This window comes from Oncorhynchus nerka, linkage group LG24 (assembly GCF_034236695.1).
Source record: "Oncorhynchus nerka isolate Pitt River linkage group LG24, Oner_Uvic_2.0, whole genome shotgun sequence".
Taxonomy (NCBI): Eukaryota; Metazoa; Chordata; class Actinopteri; order Salmoniformes; family Salmonidae; genus Oncorhynchus; species Oncorhynchus nerka.
In genome coordinates, this window is record NC_088419.1 from 18,962,250 (window position 1) to 18,985,721 (window position 23,472).

A 23,472-nucleotide genomic window follows, 5' to 3' on the forward strand; every position below is an offset into this window, starting at 1 on the left:
TGGCTGCCTTGAAGAATCTCAAATATAAAATATATTTTGATTTGTTTAACACTTTTTTGGTTACTACATGATTCCATATGTGTTATTTCATAGTTTTGATGTCTTCACTATTATTCTACAATGTAGAAAATAGTAAAAAATAAAGAAAAACCCTGGAATGAGTAGGTGTGTCCAAACTTTTGACTGGTACTGTACATCATTGGTTGGAGTCTTTAAATTAGTGAGCAGCTGCTCTTGCAATCATTGTCACAAAATTCCACCTCCGACACAACCAAAACAACCACTATGCAGATGTTGGCTAAAGCGGATCTGATTGAAGAAAGTAGCAAAATGCCGGTAACTTTCCCTAATTCCAAGGTTTTTTAGAAATCCTGGTTGAAGGATTCATTAGCCACAGTAAACTTGAGAAAATATGTGTTGTACCAGATTTAGCTAATAGCTAATTTCTGTCTGCAAAGGGTATTCACTGAAAAGGGCATAGCCGCGGGAAATAGTTTGGGGGTGCTGAGATTTTTGCCCACGCTGCGGACAGCTATATCGGTCCGCTAATACAGGACTATTAAAGGGCCAGTGCACTACTTTTGTGAAAAAATATTTTCTTCCCAAGGCTATGGAAAAGGGAATTGTGTTTTGTATTTCTGCCAAGTGACTGCACAGGCTGGTTGAATAAATGAAATCCACTCTTGTACATAAAAATATGCAAATTTATTCATTAAAATTAAGTAAATGAGAATTTCTTGGTACAATCATCACATTACTTATTATCTCTGTCCCAAATGGCACCCTTTTCCCTATATAGTGCATAACTTTTGCCAAAGTCCTTTTGGCCCTGGTAAAAAGTGACTGCACAGGCTGGTTGAATAAATGAAATCCACTCTTGTACATACAAATATGCAAATGTCTTCATTAAAAATAAGTAAATGAGGCCTCCCGGGTGGCGCAGTGCCACCAGAGACCCTGGGTTCACGCCCAGGCTCTGTCGTAACCGGCCGCGACCGGGAGGTCCGTGGGGCGACACACAATTGGCCTAGCGTCGTCCGGGTTAGGGAGGGCTTGGCCGGTAGGGATATCCTTGTCTCATCGCGCACCAGCAACTCCTGTGGCGGGCCGGGCGCAGTGCGTGCTAACCAAGGTTGCCAGGTGCACAGTGTTTCCTCTGACACATTGGTGCGGCTGGCTACCGGGTTGGATGCGCGCTGTGTTAAGAAGCAGTGTGGCCTGGTTGGGTTGTGTATCGGAGGACGCATGACTTTCAACCTTCGTCTCTCCCGAGCCCGTACGGGAGTTGTAGCGATGAGACAAGATAGTAGCTACTACATTTAAAAAAAAAAAATTGGATACCACGAAATTGGGGAGAAAAAGGGGTAAAAAAAATATATATATAAGTAAATGAGAATTTCTTGGTACAATCATCACATTACTTATTATCTCTGTCCCAAATGGAACCCTATTGCCTATATAGTGCATTACTTTTGCCAGTGTCCTTTTGGCCCTGGTAAAAAGTAGTGCACTAAATAGAGAGGGTGCTATTTGGGATGCAGGCATGATGTTTTGGCATCACATTTGAACGAAACAAAAAGGTAATGCGGCTAGCGTCACACCGACACCGGAACGGACTGATGAACACTACCAATCAACACATACAGTGTTGACACAATCTGAAACAGGAAGTGACATCTTCTGTGTTCAGGGCCAACACTGCTTGGCTGTTTCCATTACTATTGTATAAAAGAGTGTCACTTGACTCGGGACACATGACACAGATATCAAACTATAAACAAGTCCTATATTTAGACCTGATTCATGTCTTTCCAGCTAATCAAAAGACCTTGTCCCGCTGTGCGTGTCCTTGGATGTCAGCAAACCAAAATGGCAACTGCCTTGGTACGTCGGTTTGGCTGACGAGAGGAGAGCGAGTCAGTTTCATTTCCGGACAATGACCGCCTGGTCCAGGTAGATGGTTTCCCCCAAAAGAGCACAAGTCGTGAGCCTTGGGCAGAAGCCTGGACCTGTATCGAGGCCTGGTAGACTCCTGGTAGGGCACTAGGTATACTACTGTGAAGAGGAAGGGGGATTCAGAAGCTTGATTTTGGTCCCGGTCAAGTGCAGTGGAGACAGACTGAGGCTCTGTTTGTTTGGCACTAGAATAGCTTATCTCAACAGGTGGGGGGCACAAATCTGGATGGGAAGGAGGGAGGGAGGGCTGGGATGGAATGTTAGGGGAACAGGAATTATGGCTTTGGTACTGAGCCGGCAGTGTGGAGCGGGGGGGCTGGGGTAGCGTCCTAAATGGCACGCTATTCCCTATATAGTGCACTACTTTTTAAAAGTAGTGCTACATATTGAATAGGGTATCATTTGGCACGCTGACAGAGTCTGAGTAGTGATTCCAAAAAGCCAGGGGGAGAGTCTCAGACAGAGCTGAGTTTGACCAGGCCCCTGACAGAGTCCTCGTGCAGAGAGTCCTGGCTGGCAGGGTCGTAGAGCTGGGCCGGGTTCATGTGTCCCCCGTGGGTCATGTGGGCGGGGCAGGGCAGAGTCAGAGGCATGGGGCCGGGCGAGGGCGTCTCCTCAGGGCTGACAAAGTGATGGTGGTGGCAGTGGGTGTCTGGGTCCCTCAGGGTCAGCATGTCCCCCGCACAGCCCAGGCCGGGCATGGAGGAGGGCAGGGAAGGCTGGCTGGGGGTCAGTGAGGCACAGGGGCCCCCCAGGGAACTCTTCCCAGGGAGAGTGGGTCCCTCTCCACCCATCATGACAGGGTCGCTGTGGAGCAGAGGGGTAGCGGCAGCCTGCAAAACGAATTTGGTGCTCTGAATGCAGTGCTCTTGGTCACACTGAGGAGACAGGGAAAGTGACAGGAGATATAGATGAAGGGAAGAGAAGGGAAAAAACAGTAGGAGAATGATATGTTTTTAGGAGGGACAAGAAATACACACGTATAAAAAGGTTAACAGACAAAAGAGGAAGAAAGTTAGTGAAACAAGGTCTTCCATAAAACATCCCATTACTACAGACCCATTAGCATGTATAATTAACTTATACCTCATTCAACTCAAACAGGTGGTACTACCATGTCATTTCCGTTCAATTGACATTTTCAACACATTTTGAGATTGTTGCTTCCTTTTCCCCCCCGAACATTTTCATAATCTCTGCACGGGCGTACGGCCAAAGTGACTTGTTCTCACAGCTGCCCGTTTCAAGCAAGGCTGTATGCAAATAAGGAACTAGCAGGAAGACTATGATTATTCTGCTTGAGATAAAATAAAATAAAAAAGACTATTTGAAACCACTGGAGGGAGAGGATCCACAGACTGCGGGGGATAATACACATCAGCATTCATCAGATTACCGACAGGTGAATTCAAATATGGATATATTTAGATGGAGGGTGATAGGATTGCCTGAGAAGTGAGAAGTTACACCCCGATGAACCAATGAACAAAAACACATAAGCTGTGTTCATTCACTATTAAATACTGCTCTCTGGATCACAGGGTAAAGCCCACTGCGACCACCAGCAGAGAGAGAGCGAGGGAGAGAGAAAAGGGAGAGATCAAGAGTGAAAAGGGAGAGAGAAAAGGGACAGAGCAAGAGAGAAAAGAGAGCGAGAGAAAAGAGAGAGAGAGGCGAGAGAGAGAGGCGAAAGAGAGAGATAGAGATGAATAGAGATAGATGACTGCTCTCTGTTGGTCGTAATTATAACACAGTCCAGTTCAAAGAGCCATTTGTAAGTGAGAGCACTTAAGTGAGTTTCTGACATCATAAGGGGAGTCCACTTTGAAATAACTTCAAAGCGTTTCTCAGTGGTTATAAATACTGAAGTGCCAACTCAGTCCTGTGAAACAGTAAAACCACAGATTGCATTAAGAAATCTCTCTCTCTCTCTCTCTCTCTCTCACATCTTCCTATTTCTCACACACACAACCTACCATGTGAGATTGAAGCTGGGTGGAGTTGTACATGCTGCTCCCGTTGGAGTGTGACACAGGCTGGGGTGTGTCTGGCTGGATGAAGCCTCTTCTGTCAATAAGACTAGAAATAAAATACATGGCACATGAGCAGAGGTCTTGAAATGTGTGTGTACCTGCAAAAGTGTCTGTGTTCACGCTTAGGTGTTTGTGTTAGTCTGTTTCTCTGTGTGTGTGTGTGTGTGGGTGAGAGAGAGAGAGAGATAGAGTCTGCTTTGGTGTGCATGTGTGTAACTGCAGAGTGTTTGTGTGCTTGTACTTCGGTGTGTGTATCTGCCAAGTGTGTGTGTCGCCTTGGTGCAAGCATTCATACATGTGTGAAGCATCCACACCCCCATCTCTCCATGCATACCCACACACAGAGCAGATGGCAATCACCTGTCTACGGACAGAGTCAGGTCACCTGAAATTCCCAGAGAATCCAACCCAATGTACAGTACCTACCTACTGAGCAAACCACACGCATACCTCAGCTATTATTACGCATACCTCAGCTATTATTACGCATACCTCAGCTATTATTACGCATACCTCAGCTATTATTACGCATACCTCAGCTCTTATTACACATACCTCAGCTCTTATTACACATAATTCAGCTATTCCAAGCCAGATGTAACCCATTAATGTGATAGACCAGCTAATGAATCAATGACAATTGTTACTCCACCAGATGTTTGAGATACTGACATGATTTTGTATCTGCGGGTAGTGTATGGAGTCAAATTTAGGCCCCAAAATAAAATTGACCCTAATGTAACTCCATAGTTTTGGTATTGTGGTGTCACTGGGGGGAGAGCAAATGACTGAATGACATTATCTTCTACAGCCAGACCATTTGCGTTAAATGCAATAACCAACCATATGCTGTGGGGATGCTTACGGTGCATGTGCCCCAAATTGCACTCTATTCCCTATATAGTGCACTACTTTTGTCAAAAGTAGTGCACTACATAGGGAACAGGTTGCAATTTGGGGTGTAGACAATGTGCTGAGCTCATCCTAATAATGTGTAAGACAAGGCTAGTTCCAGCTCCCTCGAAAGAGGACAGAAACAGAGTGTACAGTAATTATTCCTGCCTGTGTGCACTGATGGATATCTTGATTGAAAGCATTGCTCATTTAACACAGTGGCTGACAGTTTGATTCACATAAGGGGAGCTCATTTTGTGGGTGCTGACTAATGCAGTAAGGGAGAGAAGAGGGGGAGGAGGAAGGAGAGAAGGAGGAGGAAGGGGAGAGAGAAGGAGGAGGAAGGGGAGAGAAGAGGAGAAGGAGGAGGAAGGGAAGAGAGGAGGAGGGAGAGAAGAGGAGGGGGGAGAGGAGGAAGGAGAGAGAAATTGAGGGAGAGAAGAGGAGCGGAGAGAGAAGGAGGAGGAAGGAGAGAGGAGGGGAGGAGAAGGAAGGGGAGAAAGATGAAGAGGAAGATGGATATTTTATATTATATTTTATTAGGATCCCCATTAGCTCTTCCTCATTACTCTTCCTGGGGTCCACACATAACATGAAACATTACATAATACATAACATTAATAGACAAGAACATTAAGGACAGAACTACATACATTTAAAAAATGCACATGTAGCCTACATATCAATATGTACACACAAACTATCTAGGTCAAATAGCGGAGTGGTGTCGCTTTATCAGTTATTTTAAACCATGTTTGCATATTTGAACAATATGAGATGGAAGGAAGTTCCATGCAATACGGGCTCTATATAATACTGTATGCTTTCTGGAATTTGTTCTGGATTTGGGGAATGTGAAAAGACCCCTGGTGCATGTCTGGTGGAGGGGAGAGAAGAGGAGGAGGAGGGAGAGAGATGGAGGGGAGGAGGGAGAAAGAGAGATGGAGGGGAGGGGAGGAGAGGAGAAAGAGAGATGGAGGGGAGGAGAGAAGAGGAGGGAGAGAGATGTAGGGGAGGAGGGAGAAAGAGAGATGGAGGGGAGGGGAGGGGAGGAGGGAGAAAGAGAGATGGAGGAGGGAGAAAGAGAGATGGAGGAGGGAGAAAGAGAGATGTAGGGGAGGAGGGAGAGAGATGTAGGGGAGGAGGGAGAAAGAGAGATGGAGGGGAGGGGAGGGGGAGAAAGAGAGATGGAGGGGAGGGGAGGGGAGGAGGGAGAAAGAGAGATGGAGGAGGGAGAAAGAGAGATGTAGGGGAGGAGGGAGAGAGATGTAGGGGAGGAGGGAGAGAGATGTAGGGGAGGAGGGAGAAAGAGAGATGGAGGAGGGAGAAAGAGAGATGTAGGGGACGAGAGGAGGGAGGGGAGAGAAGAGGAGGCGGGAGAGAGATGATCTAAAACCCCATGGATCTAAAGTTGAGCTACAGCCGTGACTGTGTTGCCCCTCAGTGCATACAAAAGTATGTGTTCTCATTGGACAAGTTTTAGGAAGTACCTCCCTGTTTCAAATCGTTTTCTCCTTACTGAACACGACCAGCCTTGCTGTTAGGGTTCGTTTGGCCATGGCAGACAGAGACTCACCTGGGTGGAAGAGGACCACAAAGGGCAGCACAGCAGTTGGTCAGGATGTTCCCGTAGCTGTAGGGGTTGTAGTTGTCCTTCGCCCGTTTGGTCGACCACGAGCCTTTAATCTGGAGGGGGAACATGACCCATCAGTCCAAAGGGAAGGGAACACTGCCGCTACCTCGTTCTCAAACCAAGGTGCATAAATTGAGGAGCAAACTGAAGTGAAGACGAAATTCAGAAACTCTTAGAGGAGAGTGGATCTCGACAAATCACACCAGAGAGACAAATCGGGAGGATGAGGGAGGATGTTCGAGTGTTCAATCTACCAGAACCTCAGCAGCGCTAGTGAAACAAATCACACCAGAGAGACATTTCAGAAGGATGAGGGAGGATGTTCGAGTGTTCAATCTACTAGAACCTCAGCAGCGCTAGTGAAACAAATCACACCAGAGAGACAGTTCAGAAGGATGAGGGAGGATGTTCGAGTGTTCAATCTACTAGAACCTCAGCAGCGCTAGTGAAACAAATCACACCAGAGAGACAGTTCAGAAGGATGAGGGAGGATGTTCGAGTGTTCAATCTACTAGAACCTCAGCAGCGCTAGTGAAACAAATCACACCAGAGAGACATTACATTTTACATTACATTTAAGTCATTTAGCAGACGCTCTTATCCAGAGCGACTTACAAATTGGTGCGTTCACCTTATGACATCCAGTGGAACTGCCACTTTACAATAGTGCATCTAGAAGAAGAGAAGGATTACTTTATCCTATCCTAGGTATTCCTTAAAGAGGTGGGGTTTCAGGTGTCTCCGGAAGGTGGTGATTGACTCCGCTGTCCTGGCGTCGTGAGGGAGTTTGTTCCACCATTGGGGGGCCAGAGCAGCGAACAGTTTTGACTGGGCTGAGCGGGAACTGTACTTCCTCAGTGGTAGGGAGGCGAGCAGGCCAGAGGTGGATGAACGCAGTGCCCTTGTTTGGGTGTAGGGCCTGATCAGAGCCTGGAGGTACTGAGGTGCCGTTCCCCTCACAGCTCCGTAGGCAAGCACCATGGTCTTGTAGCGGATGCGAGCTTCAACTGGAAGCCAGTGGAGGGAGCGGAGGAGCGGGGTGATGTGAGAGAACTTGGGAAGGTTGAACACCAGACGGGCTGCGGCGTTCTGGATGAGTTGTAGGGGTTTAATGGCACAGGCAGGGAGCCCAGCCAACAGCGAGTTGCAGTAATCCAGACGGGAGATGACAAGTGCCTGGATTAGGACCTGCGCCGCTTCCTGTGTGAGGCAGGGTCGTACTCTGCGGATATTGTAGAGCATGAACCTACAGGAACGGGCCACCGCCTTGATGTTAGTTGAGAACGACAGGGTGTTGTCCAGGATCACGCCAAGGTTCTTAGCGCTCTGGGAGGAGGACACAATGGAGTTGTCAACCGTGATGGCGAGATCATGGAACGGGCAGTCCTTCCCGGGAGGAAGAGCAGCTCCGTCTTGCCGAGGTTCAGCTTGAGGTGGTGATCCGTCATCCACACTGATATGTCAGCCAGACATGCAGAGATGCGATTCGCCACCTGGTCATCAGAAGGGGGAAAGGAGAAGATTAATTGTGTGTCGTCTGCATAGCAATGATAGGAGAGACCATGTGAGGTTATGACAGAGCCAAGTGACTTGGTGTATAGCGAGAATAGGAGAGGGCCTAGAACAGAGCCCTGGGGGACGCCAGTGGTGAGAGCGCGTGGTGAGGAGACAGATTCTCGCCACGCCACCTGGTAGGAGCGACCTGTCAGGTAGGACGCAATCCAAGCGTGGGCCGCGCCGGAGGTGCCCAACTCGGAGAGGGTGGAGAGGAGGATCTGATGGTTCACAGTATCGAAGGCAGCCGATAGGTCTAGAGAGATTTCATCTGGAGAGAGAGGGGAGAAAGAGGTCAGAGCACAGGGTAGGGCAGTGTGAGCAGAACCAGTGGTGTCGTTTGACTTAGCAAACGAGGATCGGATGTCGTCGACCTTCTTTTCAAAATGGTTGACGAAGTCATCTGCAGAGAGGGGAGGAGGGGGAAGGGGGAGGAGGATTCAGGAGGGAGGAGAAGGTGGCAAAGAGCTTCCTAGGGTTAGAGGCAGATGCTTGGAATTTAGAGTGGTAGAAAGTGGCTTTAGCAGCAGAGACAGAAGAGGAAAATGTAGAGAGGAGGGAGTGAAAGGATGCCAGGTCCGCAGGGAGGCGAGTTTTCCTCCATTTCCGCTCGGCTGCCCGGAGCCCTGTTCTGTGAGCTCGCAATGAGTCGTCGAGCCACGGAGCGGGAGGGGAGGACCGAGCCGGCCTGGAGGATAGGGGACATAGAGAGTCAAAGGATGCAGAAAGGGAGGAGAGGAGGGTTGAGGAGGCAGAATCAGGAGATAGGTTGGAGAAGGTTTGAGCAGAGGGAAGAGATGATAGGATGGAAGAGGAGAGAGTAGCGGGGGAGAGAGAGCGAAGGTTGGGACGGCGCGATACCATCCGAGTAGGGGCAGTGTGGGAAGTGTTGGATGAGAGCGAGAGGGAAAAGGATACAAGGTAGTGGTCGGAGACTTGGAGGGGAGTTGCAATGAGGTTAGTGGAAGAACAGCATCTAGTAAAGATGAGGTCGAGCGTATTGCCTGCCTTGTGAGTAGGGGGAAGGTGAGAGGGTGAGGTCAAAAGAGGAGAGGAGTGGAAAGAAGGAGGCAGAGAGGAATGAGTCAAAGGTAGACGTGGGGAGGTTAAAGTCGCCCAGAACTGTGAGAGGTGAGCCGTCCTCAGGAAAGGAGCTTATCAAGGCATCAAGCTCATTGATGAACTCTCCGAGGGAACCTGGAGGGCGATAAATGATAAGGATGTTAAGCTTGAAAGGGCTGGTAACTGTGACAGCATGGAATTCAAAGGAGGCGATAGACAGATGGGTAAGGGGAGAAAGAGAGAATGACCACTTGGGAGAGATGAGGATCCCGGTGCCACCACCCCGCTGACCAGAAGCTCTCGGGGTGTGCGAGAACACGTGGGCGGACGAAGAGAGAGCAGTAGGAGTAGCAGTGTTATCTGTGGTGATCCATGTTTCCGTCAGTGCCAAGAAGTCGAGGACTGGAGGGAAGCATAGGCTGAGATGAACTCTGCCTTGTTGGCCGCAGATCGGCAGTTCCAGAGGCTACCGGAGACCTGGAACTCCACGTGGGTCGTGCGCGCTGGGACCACCAGATTAGGTGGCCGCGGCCACGCGGTGTGGAGCGTTTGTATGGTCTGTGCAGAGAGGAGAGAACAGGGATAGACAGACAGATAGTTGACAGGCTACAGAAGAGGCTACGCTAATGCAAAGGAGATTGGAATGACAAGTGGACTACACGTCTCGAATGTTCAGAAAGTTAAGCTTACGTAGCAAGAATCTTATTGACTAAAATGATTAAAATGATACAGTACTGCTGAAGTAGGCTAGCTGGCAGTGGCTGCGTTGTTGACTTTGTAGGCTAGCTGGCAGTGGCTGCGTTGTTGACACTACACTAATCAAGTCGTTCCGTTGAGTGTGATAGTTTCGACAGTGCTGCTATTCGGGGGCTAGCTGGCTAGCTAGCAGTGTTGATTACGTTACGTTGCGTTAAAAGAACGACAATAGCTGGCTAGCTAACCTAGAAAATCGCTCTAGACTACACAATTATCTTTGATACAAAGACGGCTATGTAGCTAGCTATGTAGCTAGCTACGATCAAACAAATCAAAACGTTGTACTGTAATGAAATGAAATGAAAATGTGATACTACCTGTGGAGCGAAGCGGAGAGACAGTTCAGAAGGATGAGGGAGGATGTTCGAGTGTTCAATCTACTAGAACCTCAGCAGCGCTAGTGAAACAAATCACACCAGAGAGACATTTCAGAAGGATGAGGGAGGATGTTCGAGTGTTCAATCTACTAGAACCTCAGCAGCGCTAGTGAAACAAATCACACCAGAGAGACAGTTCAGAAGGATGAGGGAGGATGTTCGAGTGTTCAATCTACCAGAACCTCAGCAGCGCTAGTGAAACAAATCACACCAGAGAGACATTTCAGAAGGATGAGGGAGGATGTTCGAGTGTTCAATCTACCAGAACCTCAGCAGCGCTAGTGAAACAAATCACACCAGAGAGACAAATCGGAAGGATGAGGGAGGATGCTCGAGTGTTCAATCTACCAGAACCTCAGCAGCGCTAGTGAAACAAATCACACCAGAGAGACATTTCAGAAGGATGAGGGAGGATGTTCGAGTGTTCAATCTACCAGAACCTCAGCAGCGCTAGTGAAACAAATCACACCAGAGAGACATTTCAGAAGGATGAGGGAGGATGTTCGAGTGTTCAATCTACCAGAACCTCAGCAGCGCTAGTGAAACAAATCACACCAGAGAGGTATTAGGGGACCAAGCGTGAAATGAGCCTTAATGAGACAGAATTTATATCAGCAGTCAAAGATGGAGAGAGCTGGATGATGAGAAGTGGTGTGTGTGTGTGTACTCACGTCCTCGTTGGTGGTCTGATTGGAGCTGATGAGGTAGGTGTGGAAGCCCGACAGGCCCATAATGGACCACACCGAGAAGAAACACACCAGCACCTCCAGCACAGTCATTCAGTTAAGGAAACGAGACCACCATCACTACAACAACTGGCACGTCGTCACGGTGACTGAGAGGTGGAGAGCGCTCTTCCATTTGTCCATGGTAACGCACCGTGGTATTGACTACCAGAAGATTGTCGGGCCATTGGTTTACTAGGCAATGCAATCTACATGTGGTACGGCTCCATGAAATAACTGCTGTGTCCTCTGTAATTTCCCGAGAGACTCCAGGCAAAGTGGATACATACCAACAATGGATTAACATACACATCTAACCCAGTGCACGTGCCCAACACACACACACACACACACACACACACACACACACACACGTTAATGCCTCTTTCCCTGTCATTCGTTTAGTGTATTCCAGCCCATAGAGAGTGTGTGTGTGTCAGATCTGTTGCCTTTGCAGGAAGACAGGGGGCCTATGTGCAGTGTGATCAAGGCCCAAATGATAAGTGACAGGTGCTTGATTGTCAGAAAGCAGCGGGGTGGCTGGATGGAGACTAATGGAAAAGAGACAATGTGTCTGTCTGCTCCCTGATGGAATTGAAAAGAAGGGAGGGCAGCGTCTAGCTCTTCCCTCAAATCAAACTAAAACCTGTCCCACAATGCACAGAATTTAAACACCTCCTCCTGGTGTTTATCTCTTTTGATGTTGTGTGTACGTGTGTAACCTGATTAGGGCGTCCACCCATAGTGCTCAGAATGACAGAAATCACATTCATATTACGGTAATTCATCTTAACATGGAATGGCGTTTCTGAATTCTGATGTGCACTTTGAAGATGTTAGAATAACTTTCCACATGTACTTTTCCTCAGCCAACAAGACGAGTAACGAACAGCAAAATCACTAGCTTATGTCAATCTACTATCCCCCAAAGTAGAAAAGTTTACCTATTCTATTAGTCAGCTTGTTGTTCTGCGCAAGAAAGAAATAGCCTATTCCAAACAGACTCTGGGACAATAGACTCCAAATTCATACGACTAGTAGTCCTAGCCTACACCAACAACAAAAATAATTAACGCAAAGAGGCTGATGCAACAGATCAAAACCTTTAGTACAAAATGTTGATAAACTATTATTTCTTCACATTATAAGTGCAGCAATGTGCACAAGGCAGTAGGCTACACGCACATTTTCCTTCCATAATGTAATTAGCTGGAAACCGTAAATTGTCAAAAGCACATGCGAGCGGTTTCCTGTGACAGAGATGAAAGTACCTTTAACATGTTAGTCATTTAGCAGAAGCTCTTATCCAGAGCCACTTACAGGACCAATTAGGGTTAAGTGCTTTTTGCACATACAGATTTTTTTCACCTTGTCGGCTCGGGGATTCGAACAAGCAACCTTTTAGTTACTGGCCCAAAGCTCTTAACCGCTAGGCCGCTTTTGTCAAAAACCGGCTATTACCGGCTAACGGAAACGTTGGTGTGTGTGTAGGTGTGATAACCATTAGATTACTCCCACAGTTGGAAAGAGGGAGATGAGGACAGTGTCATCTGTCATTCAGAGAGATGTGGACAGTATCATCTCTCATTCAGAGAGACGAGGACAGTATCATCTCTCATTCAGAGAGACGAGGACAGTATCATCTGTCATTCAGAGAGATGAGGACAGTATCATCTGTCATTCAGAGAGATGAGGACAGTATCATCTGTCATTCAGAGACACGAGGACACTTATCACAGACATACAGACAGAAAGACAGACACACTCTCCCCCAGTGAAAGGATATCTGGCAGGGCTGTCTTTGAGTGCGCTGAGGAAGCCTGTCCGGTTGGATCCTGCAGAGAACAGAGAGAGAGAGCAGAGAGAGAGAGCAGGGAGAGAGAGCAGAGAGAGAGAGCAAACAGAGAGAGAGAGCAAACAGAGAGAGAGAGCAGAGAGAGAGCACAGAGAGAGAGAGCAGAGAGAGCTTGTTGGTAAAAAGTGGAACATCCAAAGTCTCACTGAGCACCATGATGGTGAGCTAGTCAGTAAACAGCATTACTTCACATACCTGAAGCAACTCACACTGACTGACTGACTGCACCTGGGAGAGTAACTGATGCTAGTCACACTGACTGACTGACTGCACCTGGGAGAGTAACTGATGCTAGTCACACTGACTGACTGACTGCACCTGAGAGAGTAACTGATGCTAGTCACACTGACTGACTGACTGCACCTGGGAGAGTAACTGATGCTAGTCACACTGACTGACTGACTGCACCTGAGAGAGTAACTGATGCTAGTCACACTGACTGACTGACTGCACCTGAGAGAGTAACTGATGCTAGTCACACTGACTGACTGACTGCACCTGGGAGAGTAACTGATGCTAGTCACACTGACTGACTGACTGCACCTGGGAGAGTAACTGATGCTAGTCACACTGACTGACTGACTGCACCTGGGAGAGTAACTGATGCTAGTCACACTGACTGACTGACTGCACCTGAGAGAGTAACTGATGCTAGTCACACTGACTGACTGACTGCACCTGGGAGAGTAACTGATGCTAGTCACACTGACTGACTGACTGCACCTGAGAGAGTAACTGATGCTAGTCACACTGACTGACTGACTGCACCTGGGAGAGTAACTGATGCTAGTCACACTGACTGACTGACTGCACCTGAGAGAGTAACTGATGCTAGTCACACTGACTGACTGACTGCACCTGGGAGAGTAACTGATGCTAGTCACACTGACTGACTGACTGCACCTGAGAGAGTAACTGATGCTAGTCACACTGACTGACTGACTGCACCTGGGAGAGTAACTGATGCTAGTCACACTGACTGACTGACTGCACCTGAGAGAGTAACTGATGCTAGTCACACTGACTGACTGACTGCACCTGGGAGAGTAACTGATGCTAGTCACACTGACTGACTGCCTGCACCTGAGAGAGTAACTGATGCTAGTCACACTGACTGACTGACTGCACCTGGGAGAGTAACTGATGCTAGTCACACTGACTGACTGACTGCACCTGGGAGAGTAACTGATGCTAGTCACACTGACTGACTGACTGCACCTGAGAGAGTAACTGATGCTAGTCACACTGACTGACTGACTGCACCTGGGAGAGTAACTGATGCTAGTCACACTGACTGACTGCCTGCACCTGGGAGAGTAACTGATGCTAGTCACACTGACTGACTCACTGCACCTGGGAGAGTAACTGATGCTAGTCACACTGACTGACTGACTGCACCTGAGAGTGTAACTGATGCTAGTCACACTGACTGACTGCCTGCACCTGGGAGAGTAACTGATGCTAGTCACACTGACTGACTGACTGCACCTGAGAGAGTAACTGATGCTAGTCACACTGACTGACTGACTGCACCTGGGAGAGTAACTGATGCTAGTCACACTGACTGACTGACTGCACCTGAGAGTGTAACTGATGCTAGTCACACTGACTGACTGCCTGCACCTGGGAGAGTAACTGATGCTAGTCACACTGACTGACTGACTGCACCTGGGAGAGTAACTGATACTAGTCACACTTACTGACTGACTGCACCTGGGAGAGTAACTGATGCTAGTCACACTGACTGACTGACTGCACCTGGGAGAGTAACTGATGCTAGTCACACTGACTGACTGACTGACTGCACCTGGGAGAGTAACTGATGCTAGTCACACTGACTGACTGCCTGCACCTCGGAGAGTAACTGATGCTAGTCACACTGACTGACTCACTGCACCTGGGAGAGTAACTGATGCTAGTCACACTGACTGCACCTGACTGCACCTGAGAGAGTAACTGATGCTAGTCACACTGACTGACTGACTGCACCTGAGAGAGTAACTGATGCTAGTCTGACACTGACTGCACTGCACCTGACTGATGCTAGTCACACTGACTGACTGCCTGCACCTGGGAGAGTAACTGATGCTAGTCACACTGACTGACTGACTGCACCTGGGAGAGTAACTGATACTAGTCACACTTACTGACTGACTGCACCTGGGAGAGTAACTGATGCTAGTCACACTGACTGACTGACTGCACCTGGGAGAGTAACTGATGCTAGTCACACTGACTGACTGACTGCACCTGGGAGAGTAACTGATGCTAGTCACACTGACTGACTGCCTGCACCTCGGAGAGTAACTGATGCTAGTCACACTGACTGACTCACTGCACCTGGGAGAGTAACTGATGCTAGTCACACTGACTGCACCTGAGAGAGTAACTGATGCTAGTCACACTGACTGACTGACTGCACCTGAGAGAGTAACTGATGCTAGTCACACTGACTGACTGACTGCACCTGGGAGAGTAACTGATGCTAGTCACACTGACTGACTGACTGCACCTGGGAGAGTAACTGATGCTAGTCACACTGACTGACTGACTGCACCTGGGAGAGTAAGTGATGCTACTCACACTGACTGACTGACTGCACCTGGGAGAGTAACTGATGCTAGTCACACTGACTGACTGACTGCACCTGAGAGAGTAACTGATGCTAGTCACACTGACTGACTGACTGCACCTGGGAGAGTAACTGATGCTAGTCACACTGACTGACTGACTGCACCTGAGAGAGTAACTGATGCTAGTCACACTGACTGACTGACTGCACCTGGGAGAGTAACTGATGCTAGTCACACTGACTGACTGACTGCACCTGGGAGAGTAACTGATGCTAGTCACACTGACTGACTGACTGCACCTGAGAGAGTAACTGATGCTAGTCACACTGACTGACTGACTGCACCTGGGAGAGTAACTGATGCTAGTCACACTGACTGACTGACTGCACCTGAGAGAGTAACTGATGCTAGTCACACTGACTGACTGACTGCACCTGGGAGAGTAACTGATGCTAGTCACACTGACTGACTGACTGCACCTGAGAGAGTAACTGATGCTAGTCACACTGACTGACTGACTGCACCTGGGAGAGTAACTGATGCTAGTCACACTGACTGACTGACTGCACCTGAGAGAGTAACTGATGCTAGTCACACTGACTGACTGACTGCACCTGAGAGAGTAACTGATGCTAGTCACACTGACTGACTGACTGCACCTGAGAGAGTAACTGATGCTAGTCACACTGACTGACTGACTGCACCTGGGAGAGTAACTGATGCTAGTCACACTGACTGACTCACTGCACCTGGGAGAGTAACTGATGCTAGTCACACTGACTGACTGCACCTGAGAGAGTAACTGATGCTAGTCACACTGACTGACTGACTGCACCTGGGAGAGTAACTGATGCTAGTCACACTGACTGACTGACTGCACCTGAGAGAGTAACTGATGCTAGTCACACTGACTGCACCTGAGAGAGTAACTGATGCTAGTCACACTGACTGACTGACTGCACCTGGGAGAGTAACTGATGCTAGTCACACTGACTGACTGACTGCACCTGGGAGAGTAACTGATGCTAGTCACACTGACTGACTGACTGCACCTGGGAGAGTAACTGATGCTAGTCACACTGACTGACTGACTGCACCTGGGAGAGTAACTGATGCTAGTCACACTGACTGACTGACTGCACCTGGGAGAGTAACTGATGCTAGTCACACTGACTGACTGACTGCACCTGGGAGAGTAACTGATGCTAGTCACACTGACTGACTGACTGCACCTGGGAGAGTAACTGATGCTAGTCACACTGACTGACTCACTGCACCTGGGAGAGTAACTGATGCTAGTCACACTGACTGCACCTGAGAGAGTAACTGATGCTAGTCACACTGACTGACTGACTGCACCTGGGAGAGTAACTGATGCTAGTCACACTGACTGACTGCCTGCACCTGGGAGAGTAACTGATGCTAGTCACACTGACTGACTGACTGCACCTGAGAGAGTAACTGATGCTAGTCACACTGACTGACTGACTGCACCTGGGAGAGTAACTGATGCTAGTCACACTGACTGACTGACTGCACCTGAGAGAGTAACTGATGCTAGTCACACTGACTGACTGACTGACTGCACCTGGGAGAGTAACTGATGCTAGTCACACTGACTGACTGACTGACTGCACCTGGGAGAGTAACTGATGCTAGTCACACTGACTGCACCTGAGAGAGTAACTGATGCTAGTCACACTGACTGACTGACTGCACCTGGGAGAGTAACTGATGCTAGTTACACTGACTGACTGACTGCACCTGGGAGAGTAACTGATGCTAGTCACACTGACTGACTGCCTGCACCTGGGAGAGTAACTGATGCTAGTCACACTGACTGACTCACTGCACCTGGGAGAGTAACTGATGCTAGTCACACTGACTGCACCTGAGAGAGTAACTGATGCTAGTCACACTGACTGACTGACTGCACCTGAGAGAGTAACTGATGCTAGTCACACTGACTGACTGACTGACTGCACCTGGGAGAGTAACTGATGCTAGTCACACTGACTGACTGACTGACTGCACCTGGGAGAGTAACTGATGCTAGTCACACTGACTGACTGCACCTGGGAGAGTAACTGATGCTAGTCACACTGACTGACTGACTGCACCTGAGAGAGTAACTGATGCTAGTCACACTGACTGACTGACTGACTGCACCTGGGAGAGTAACTGATGCTAGTCACACTGACTGACTGACTGACTGCACCTGGGAGAGTAACTGATGCTAGTCACACTGACTGACTGCCTGCACCTGGGAGAGTAACTGATGCTAGTCACACTGACTGACTCACTGCACCTGGGAGAGTAACTGATGCTAGTCACACTGACTGCACCTGAGAGAGTAACTGATGCTGCACACTGACTGACTGACTGCACCTGAGAGAGTAACTGATGCTAGTCACACTGACTGACCTGGGAGAGTAACTGCTAGTCACACTGACTGACTGACTGACTGCACCTGGGAGAGTAACTGATGCTAGTCACACTGACTGACTGCACCTGGGAGAGTAACTGATGCTAGTCACACTGACTGACTGACTGCACCTGAGAGAGTAACTGATGCTAGTCACACTGACTGACTGACTGACTGCACCTGGGAGAGTAACTGATGCTAGTCACACTGACTGACTGACTGACTGCACCTGGGAGAGTAACTGATGCTAGTCACACTGACTGACTGACTGACTGCACCTGGGAGAGTAACTGATGCTAGTCACACTGACTGACTGACTGCACCTGGGAGAGTAACTGATGCTAGTCACACTGACTGACTGACTGCACCTGGGAGAGTAACTGATGCTAGTCACACTGACTGACTGACTGCACCTGGGAGAGTAACTGATGCTAGTCACACTGACTGACTGACTGACTGCACCTGGGAGAGTAACTGATGCTAGTCACACTGACTGACTGACTGCACCTGGGAGAGTAACTGATGCTAGTCACACTGACTGACTGCACCTGGGAGAACAGAGAGGAGCAGCAAAGGAGATCTCTAGCCCTGTGCTTGGTCTATACAGCAGTAACGCATTGAAAACATCCCTACACAAAGGCAATGATGAGAAAACTAGGTTTAATTCAGGGCTTGATGTGAAGGGTCAATAGGCTGAATCAGTCAAGTAATCCACCAGAAACTCTAGACTTGATCAAAACACCTCTACTGTGGTGCAGTAGGGAATGGGTGCTTCCCAAATGGCACCCTATTCCCTATATAGTGCACTACTTTTGAACAGAGCCAATAGGGTACCATTTGGGACGCGACAATGACTGCCAGTTAAGGGTTCAGAAGAAGCTCTTCCCATCTGGGGCGGCAGCTAGCCTAGTGGTTAGAGCGTTGGACTAGTAACTGAAAGGTTGCAAGATCGAATCCCTGAGCTGACAGGGTAAAAAGCTGTCGTTCTGCTGCTGAACAAGGCAGTTAACCCACTGTTCCTAGGCTGTCATTGAAAATAAGCATTTGGAGCTGATCCTAGGCTGTCATTGAAAATAAGCATTTGGAGCTGATCCTAGATCAGTACTTCTCCTCTGAGAAGCTTGATATATACGGCCCCTGGTCTGCTGACTGATCTGTGGTGTAAAGTGTCACAATGCTCTGTCTCCCCACAGAGAGAGAGAAGCCATGTCACCAGCTTTGCTGACAGCCAGCCTCCGCTGGGGAGCAGGGAGGGGAGTGGCTGATCAATGTCAGAGCCGATCTCATCCATTACAGAGATGAAGTGCCCTAGGAGGTAGTGTTGCTCAGGGCTAGAGGCTACTAGAATGTGTCAGGATAGGACAATTAAGTAAAGAGGTCTAGGCCAAAAAAATATTGATACCTATAAGAGAAATACCAGGGTAATATATTCCCTCATCTTGTTGATAACAAACAGTATGTACAGGAGACTTGTTTGGGGAAAAACTGAGTTTTGTGTTTATCTCAGGGCATCACCACTGTGTGTCACTCACTCAGGATGACGTGTGTAATAACGAAGGCGAAGATGAAGACGGTGAGGAAGGAGAGGGACAGGATGAAGAGGTAGAAGAAACGGTAGTTCCTCTTCCCAACACAGTTCCCCACCCAGGGACAGTGGTGGTCAAAACGCTCTGCAGAGAGAGAGGGGGGAGAGTGAGAAAGAGAGGATAGAGAGGAGAAAGAGGGGAGAGAGGAGAGTGAGAAAGAGGGGGGAGAGTGAGAAAGAGGGGAGAGAGAGAGTGAGAAAGAGGGGAGAGAGAGGAGAGTGAGAGAAACAGAGAAAGAGGAGAGTGAGAGAGAGGGGAAAGAGAGAAACAGAGAGAGTGAGAAAGAGGGGATAGTGAGAGAGAGAAAGGGAAGAAAGAGAGGAGAGAGGAAAGGGAAACAGAAAAGTGTAAAGAGTGGAAGAGAGAATTAAAGGGGAAGAGGGTAGCGGATAGAAAAGGAAATAAAAAGTGGAAAGAGAGGGGAGAGTAGATGGTGTAAAAGTCATACATATGGAACAGCCATGGTTAGTCAGCTTCTCCTATTATGTTCCCACAGAGTCTGAGTGAGGTCCAGGTCTACTCCACTCACCTACACAGTTGTCACACAGGCTGCAGTGCGAGGCCCGTGGGGGCCTGAAGATCTTGCAGGTGAAGCAGTACTTAAGCTTGACCGTCTGCCCATTGATGACCACTTCTCTGATCCTCGGGGGCGGCCTGTACCCTGGACCACTGGGGCCATTACAGGCGTCTGAAGAGGACCACACAAGACCTAGTCAGGTTTAGTTCACAAGGGAAGCATATTCCTTTGTTTTCCTATGTTGGATATCCAGTGCAGTATCAGAGTGTCATGCCCTGGCCTTAGTTATCTTTGTTTTCTTTATTATTTTGGTTAGGCCAGGGTGTGATATGGGTGATTTATGTGTTTTGTCTTGTCTAGGGTTTTTTGTAGATTTATGGGGCCATTAGAGGTGTCTGAAGAGGACCACACAAGACCTTCAGTTTAGTTGTGTAGGTAATTCCATGGTTGCCTAGATTGGTTCTCAATCAGAAGCACGTGTTTATTGTTGTCTCTGATTGGGAACCATATTTAGGCAGCCATATTCTTTGGGTATTTTGTGGGTGATTGTTTCCTGTCTGTGTTTTATGCACCAGTTTTCACGTTTATTGTTTTGTAGTTTGTTCATGTTTGAGTTTTCTTATTAAAGAAACATTAACTATAACCACGCTGCGTTTTGGTCCGCCTCTCCTTCCCAGGAAGAAAGCCTTGACACAGAGCTGTATCTTAGAGCAGTCTCAGAGCTGTATCTTAGAGCAGTCTCAGAGCTGTATCTTAGAGCAGTCTCAGAGCTGTATCTTAGAGCAGCCTCAGAGCTGTATCTCAGAGCTGTATCTTAGAGCAGTCTCAGAGCTGTATCTTAGAGCAGTCTCAGAGCTGTTATTTCAGAGCTGTATCTCAGAGCAGTCTCAGAGCTGTATCTTAGAGCAGTCTCAGAGCAGTCTCAGAGCTGTATCTTAGAGCAGTCTCAGAGCTGTATCTTAGAGCAGTCTCAGAGCTGAGCAGTCTCAGAGCTGTATTATTTATTTATTTCATTTTTTAGCCCCTTTTCTCCCCAATTCCGTGGTATCCAATTGTTAATAGTTAACTCGACGCTGGTCCGAAACGCAATCCAACCAAGCCGCACTGCTTCTTAACACAGCGCGCCTCCAACCCGGAAGGCAGCCGCACCAATGTGTCGGAGGAAACACCGTGCACCTGGCGACCTGGTTAGCGCACACTGCGCCCGGCCAGCCACAGGAGTCGCTAGTGCGCGATGATATCCCTACCGGCCAAACCCTCCCTAACCCGAACGACGCTAGGCCAATTGTGCGTTGCCCCATGGACTTCCGGTCGCGACAGAGCCTGGGCGTGAACCCAGAGTCTCTGGTGGCACAACTAGAACTGCGATGCAGTGCCATAGACCACTGCGCCACCCGGGAGGCCCCTCTGTATCTTATTTCTAAAAGCACAGCCAGTCTGGTAAGAGCCAGTCACGCAATCACATCAACAGTATAGGCTTTCACAATCAGCACATTTTACTGGCTTCCTCACTGATGCAATTTACAGCAGCAGGCACCTGGGGCACGGTGGCACAGTGTTTACTTGACATTACATTATTCATCTGCTCTGCAGGACCTAGCACTCATCACACACACACACTGCATGCTCTTCCTGCTTGGAGATGGGGGGGGGCACACCTAATTGATCCAGGAAAAAGTGATTTATTAGTCTCAGTGTGGTCTGGGGGGGGGGGGGGGGGGCGAGGCTCCTGGTGGGTGGGGGCCAAAGGGACGGCCCTGCAGCCCTGCTTATCACTCACTCTGCATCACTGCCTTGGATCATTGTTTTCATACACTGCATGCTCTTCCTGCTTGGAGATGGGAGGGGGGGGCGAGGCTCCTGGTGGGTGGGGGCCAAAGGGACGGCCCTGCAGCCCTGCTTATCACTCACTCTGCATCACTGCCTTGGATCATTGTTTTCATACACTGCATGCTCTTCCTGCTTGGAGATGGGAGGGGGGGGCGAGGCTCCTGGTGGGTGGGGGCCAAAGGGACGGCCCTGCAGCCCTGCTTATCACTCACTCTGCATCACTGCCTTGGATCATTGTTTTCATACACTGCATCATTCCTTGTTAACATTTCATCACACTGTACCACTGGTTTATTGTTTAATATAAATGGAGTGTATAAACGTTAAAGATCGCTCCGCCATTTCCTGGTTGCTATAAATCTAATAGTTTCAGTTTATGTAACAAAACAAGCAAGAATAGTGTAGAAAACCATTCTACCATCTAAACCGCTGTGAAATATCTTTTCCATAACCAAAATATTGTATTTTTAGCTGTTTGAAGGTGGTGTACAAAACCAAAAGTAAAAGACGCAAAACCTAAACTTAAGAATGGGAAGCATCGAAATAGCGCACATAGAACATATTTACTGTTTCTTAGACTTGCTTTAAATGAGAGTGACAGATCTATAACAAATATTTCTATGTGAATTTTGTCGGGTTAAGTTAAATATTGCAGATTTACCTATCAAGTTTCAGGCGACAACGGAGTATCAATGTGGTGAACATCTATTGGATTGAGGTTTAGCCTCAATATTTAACCACGACTTTGTGCATATGAAAAACAAGACATTGACAGTGGCGGTGACAGTAGCGTGGGAACATAGCATACATTAAGTATATTGCGGAAAGGGAATGAGATCACTTGCAATCACATTCACGTCATTCTTATACACAGAGGATTGTGAATGCATTTAACAACACGACTTCTGCTGAAACACAGTGCAGGAATGATGAGAAGTATCTATAAAAAGGAGGAGAGAGAGAGAGAAAGACACACAATGAGAGAGAAGCACAGCAGACATCAGAAAGAATGCATTGTGGGACTGCAAGTTGTGGGAAGCAGCAAATAAAGCAGCTTAGAATTGAAAACACATCGAGCTGCTCCAAAGCTAACATTCAGGAGCGAGACTGAAGAAGCGTGGGAGAGAGAAAGACAAAGTAGTAGTTTGAAGGCGTTTAGGTTGCAAGGGCTAGGTTGTGAAACAGACAACAGGACTACTTCTCCATAAGTTCACTGCTTTTTCAGTGCAGGCCTGTAATATTACTTTCATCAACGTTTAATAAACAAAATGTAATTCTTGGGCCTCCCGGGTGTCGCAGTGGTCTAAGGCACTGCATCACAGTGCTAGCTGTGCCACCAGAGACTCTGGGTTCGAGCCTAGGCTCTGTTGCAGCCAGCCGCGACCGGGAGGTCCATGGGGCGACACACAATTGGCCTAGCGTCGTCCAGGTTAAGGAGGGTTTGGCCGGTAGGGATATCCTTGTCTCATCGTTCACTAACGACTCCTGTGGCGGGCCGGGCGCAGTGCACGTTGACCAAGGTCGTCAGGTGCATGGTGTTTCCTCCGACACATTGGTGCGGCTGTCTTCCGGGTTGGATGCGCACTGTGTTAAGAAGCAGTGCGGCTTGGTTGAGTTGTGTTTCGGAGGGCGCATGGCTTTTGTCTCTCCCGAGCCTGTATGGGAGTTGTAGCGATGAGACAAGACAGTAACTACT

At 48.4% G+C, this 23,472-nt stretch overlaps 1 protein-coding gene across 3 annotated transcripts in view; it reads right to left on the reverse strand.

Moving 5' to 3' along the window:
* Positions 1 to 690: 690 nt before the first annotated feature.
* LOC115107616 (palmitoyltransferase ZDHHC14-like) overlaps positions 691 to 23,472 on the reverse strand; it is a 37,584-nt gene continuing 14,802 nt past the window's right edge. The window contains exons 3-9 of one of the 3 annotated variants that reach the window (XM_029631065.2): positions 19,959 to 20,117; positions 19,376 to 19,513; positions 12,777 to 12,825; positions 10,937 to 11,039; positions 6,460 to 6,569; positions 3,933 to 4,035; positions 691 to 2,789 (exon numbers count right to left, since the gene is read on the reverse strand). In XM_029631065.2, the coding sequence (XP_029486925.1) occupies positions 2,412 to 2,789; positions 3,933 to 4,035; positions 6,460 to 6,569; positions 10,937 to 11,039; positions 12,777 to 12,825; positions 19,376 to 19,513; positions 19,959 to 20,117 (1,040 nt within the window). In that variant the 3' untranslated portion in view covers positions 691 to 2,411. Of the gene's footprint in view, positions 2,835 to 3,932; positions 4,036 to 6,459; positions 6,570 to 10,936; positions 11,040 to 12,776; positions 12,826 to 19,375; positions 19,514 to 19,958; positions 20,118 to 23,472 lie in introns of all 3 variants that reach the window. The other 2 variants (XM_029631064.2, XM_029631066.2) reach the window with 2 other exon arrangements.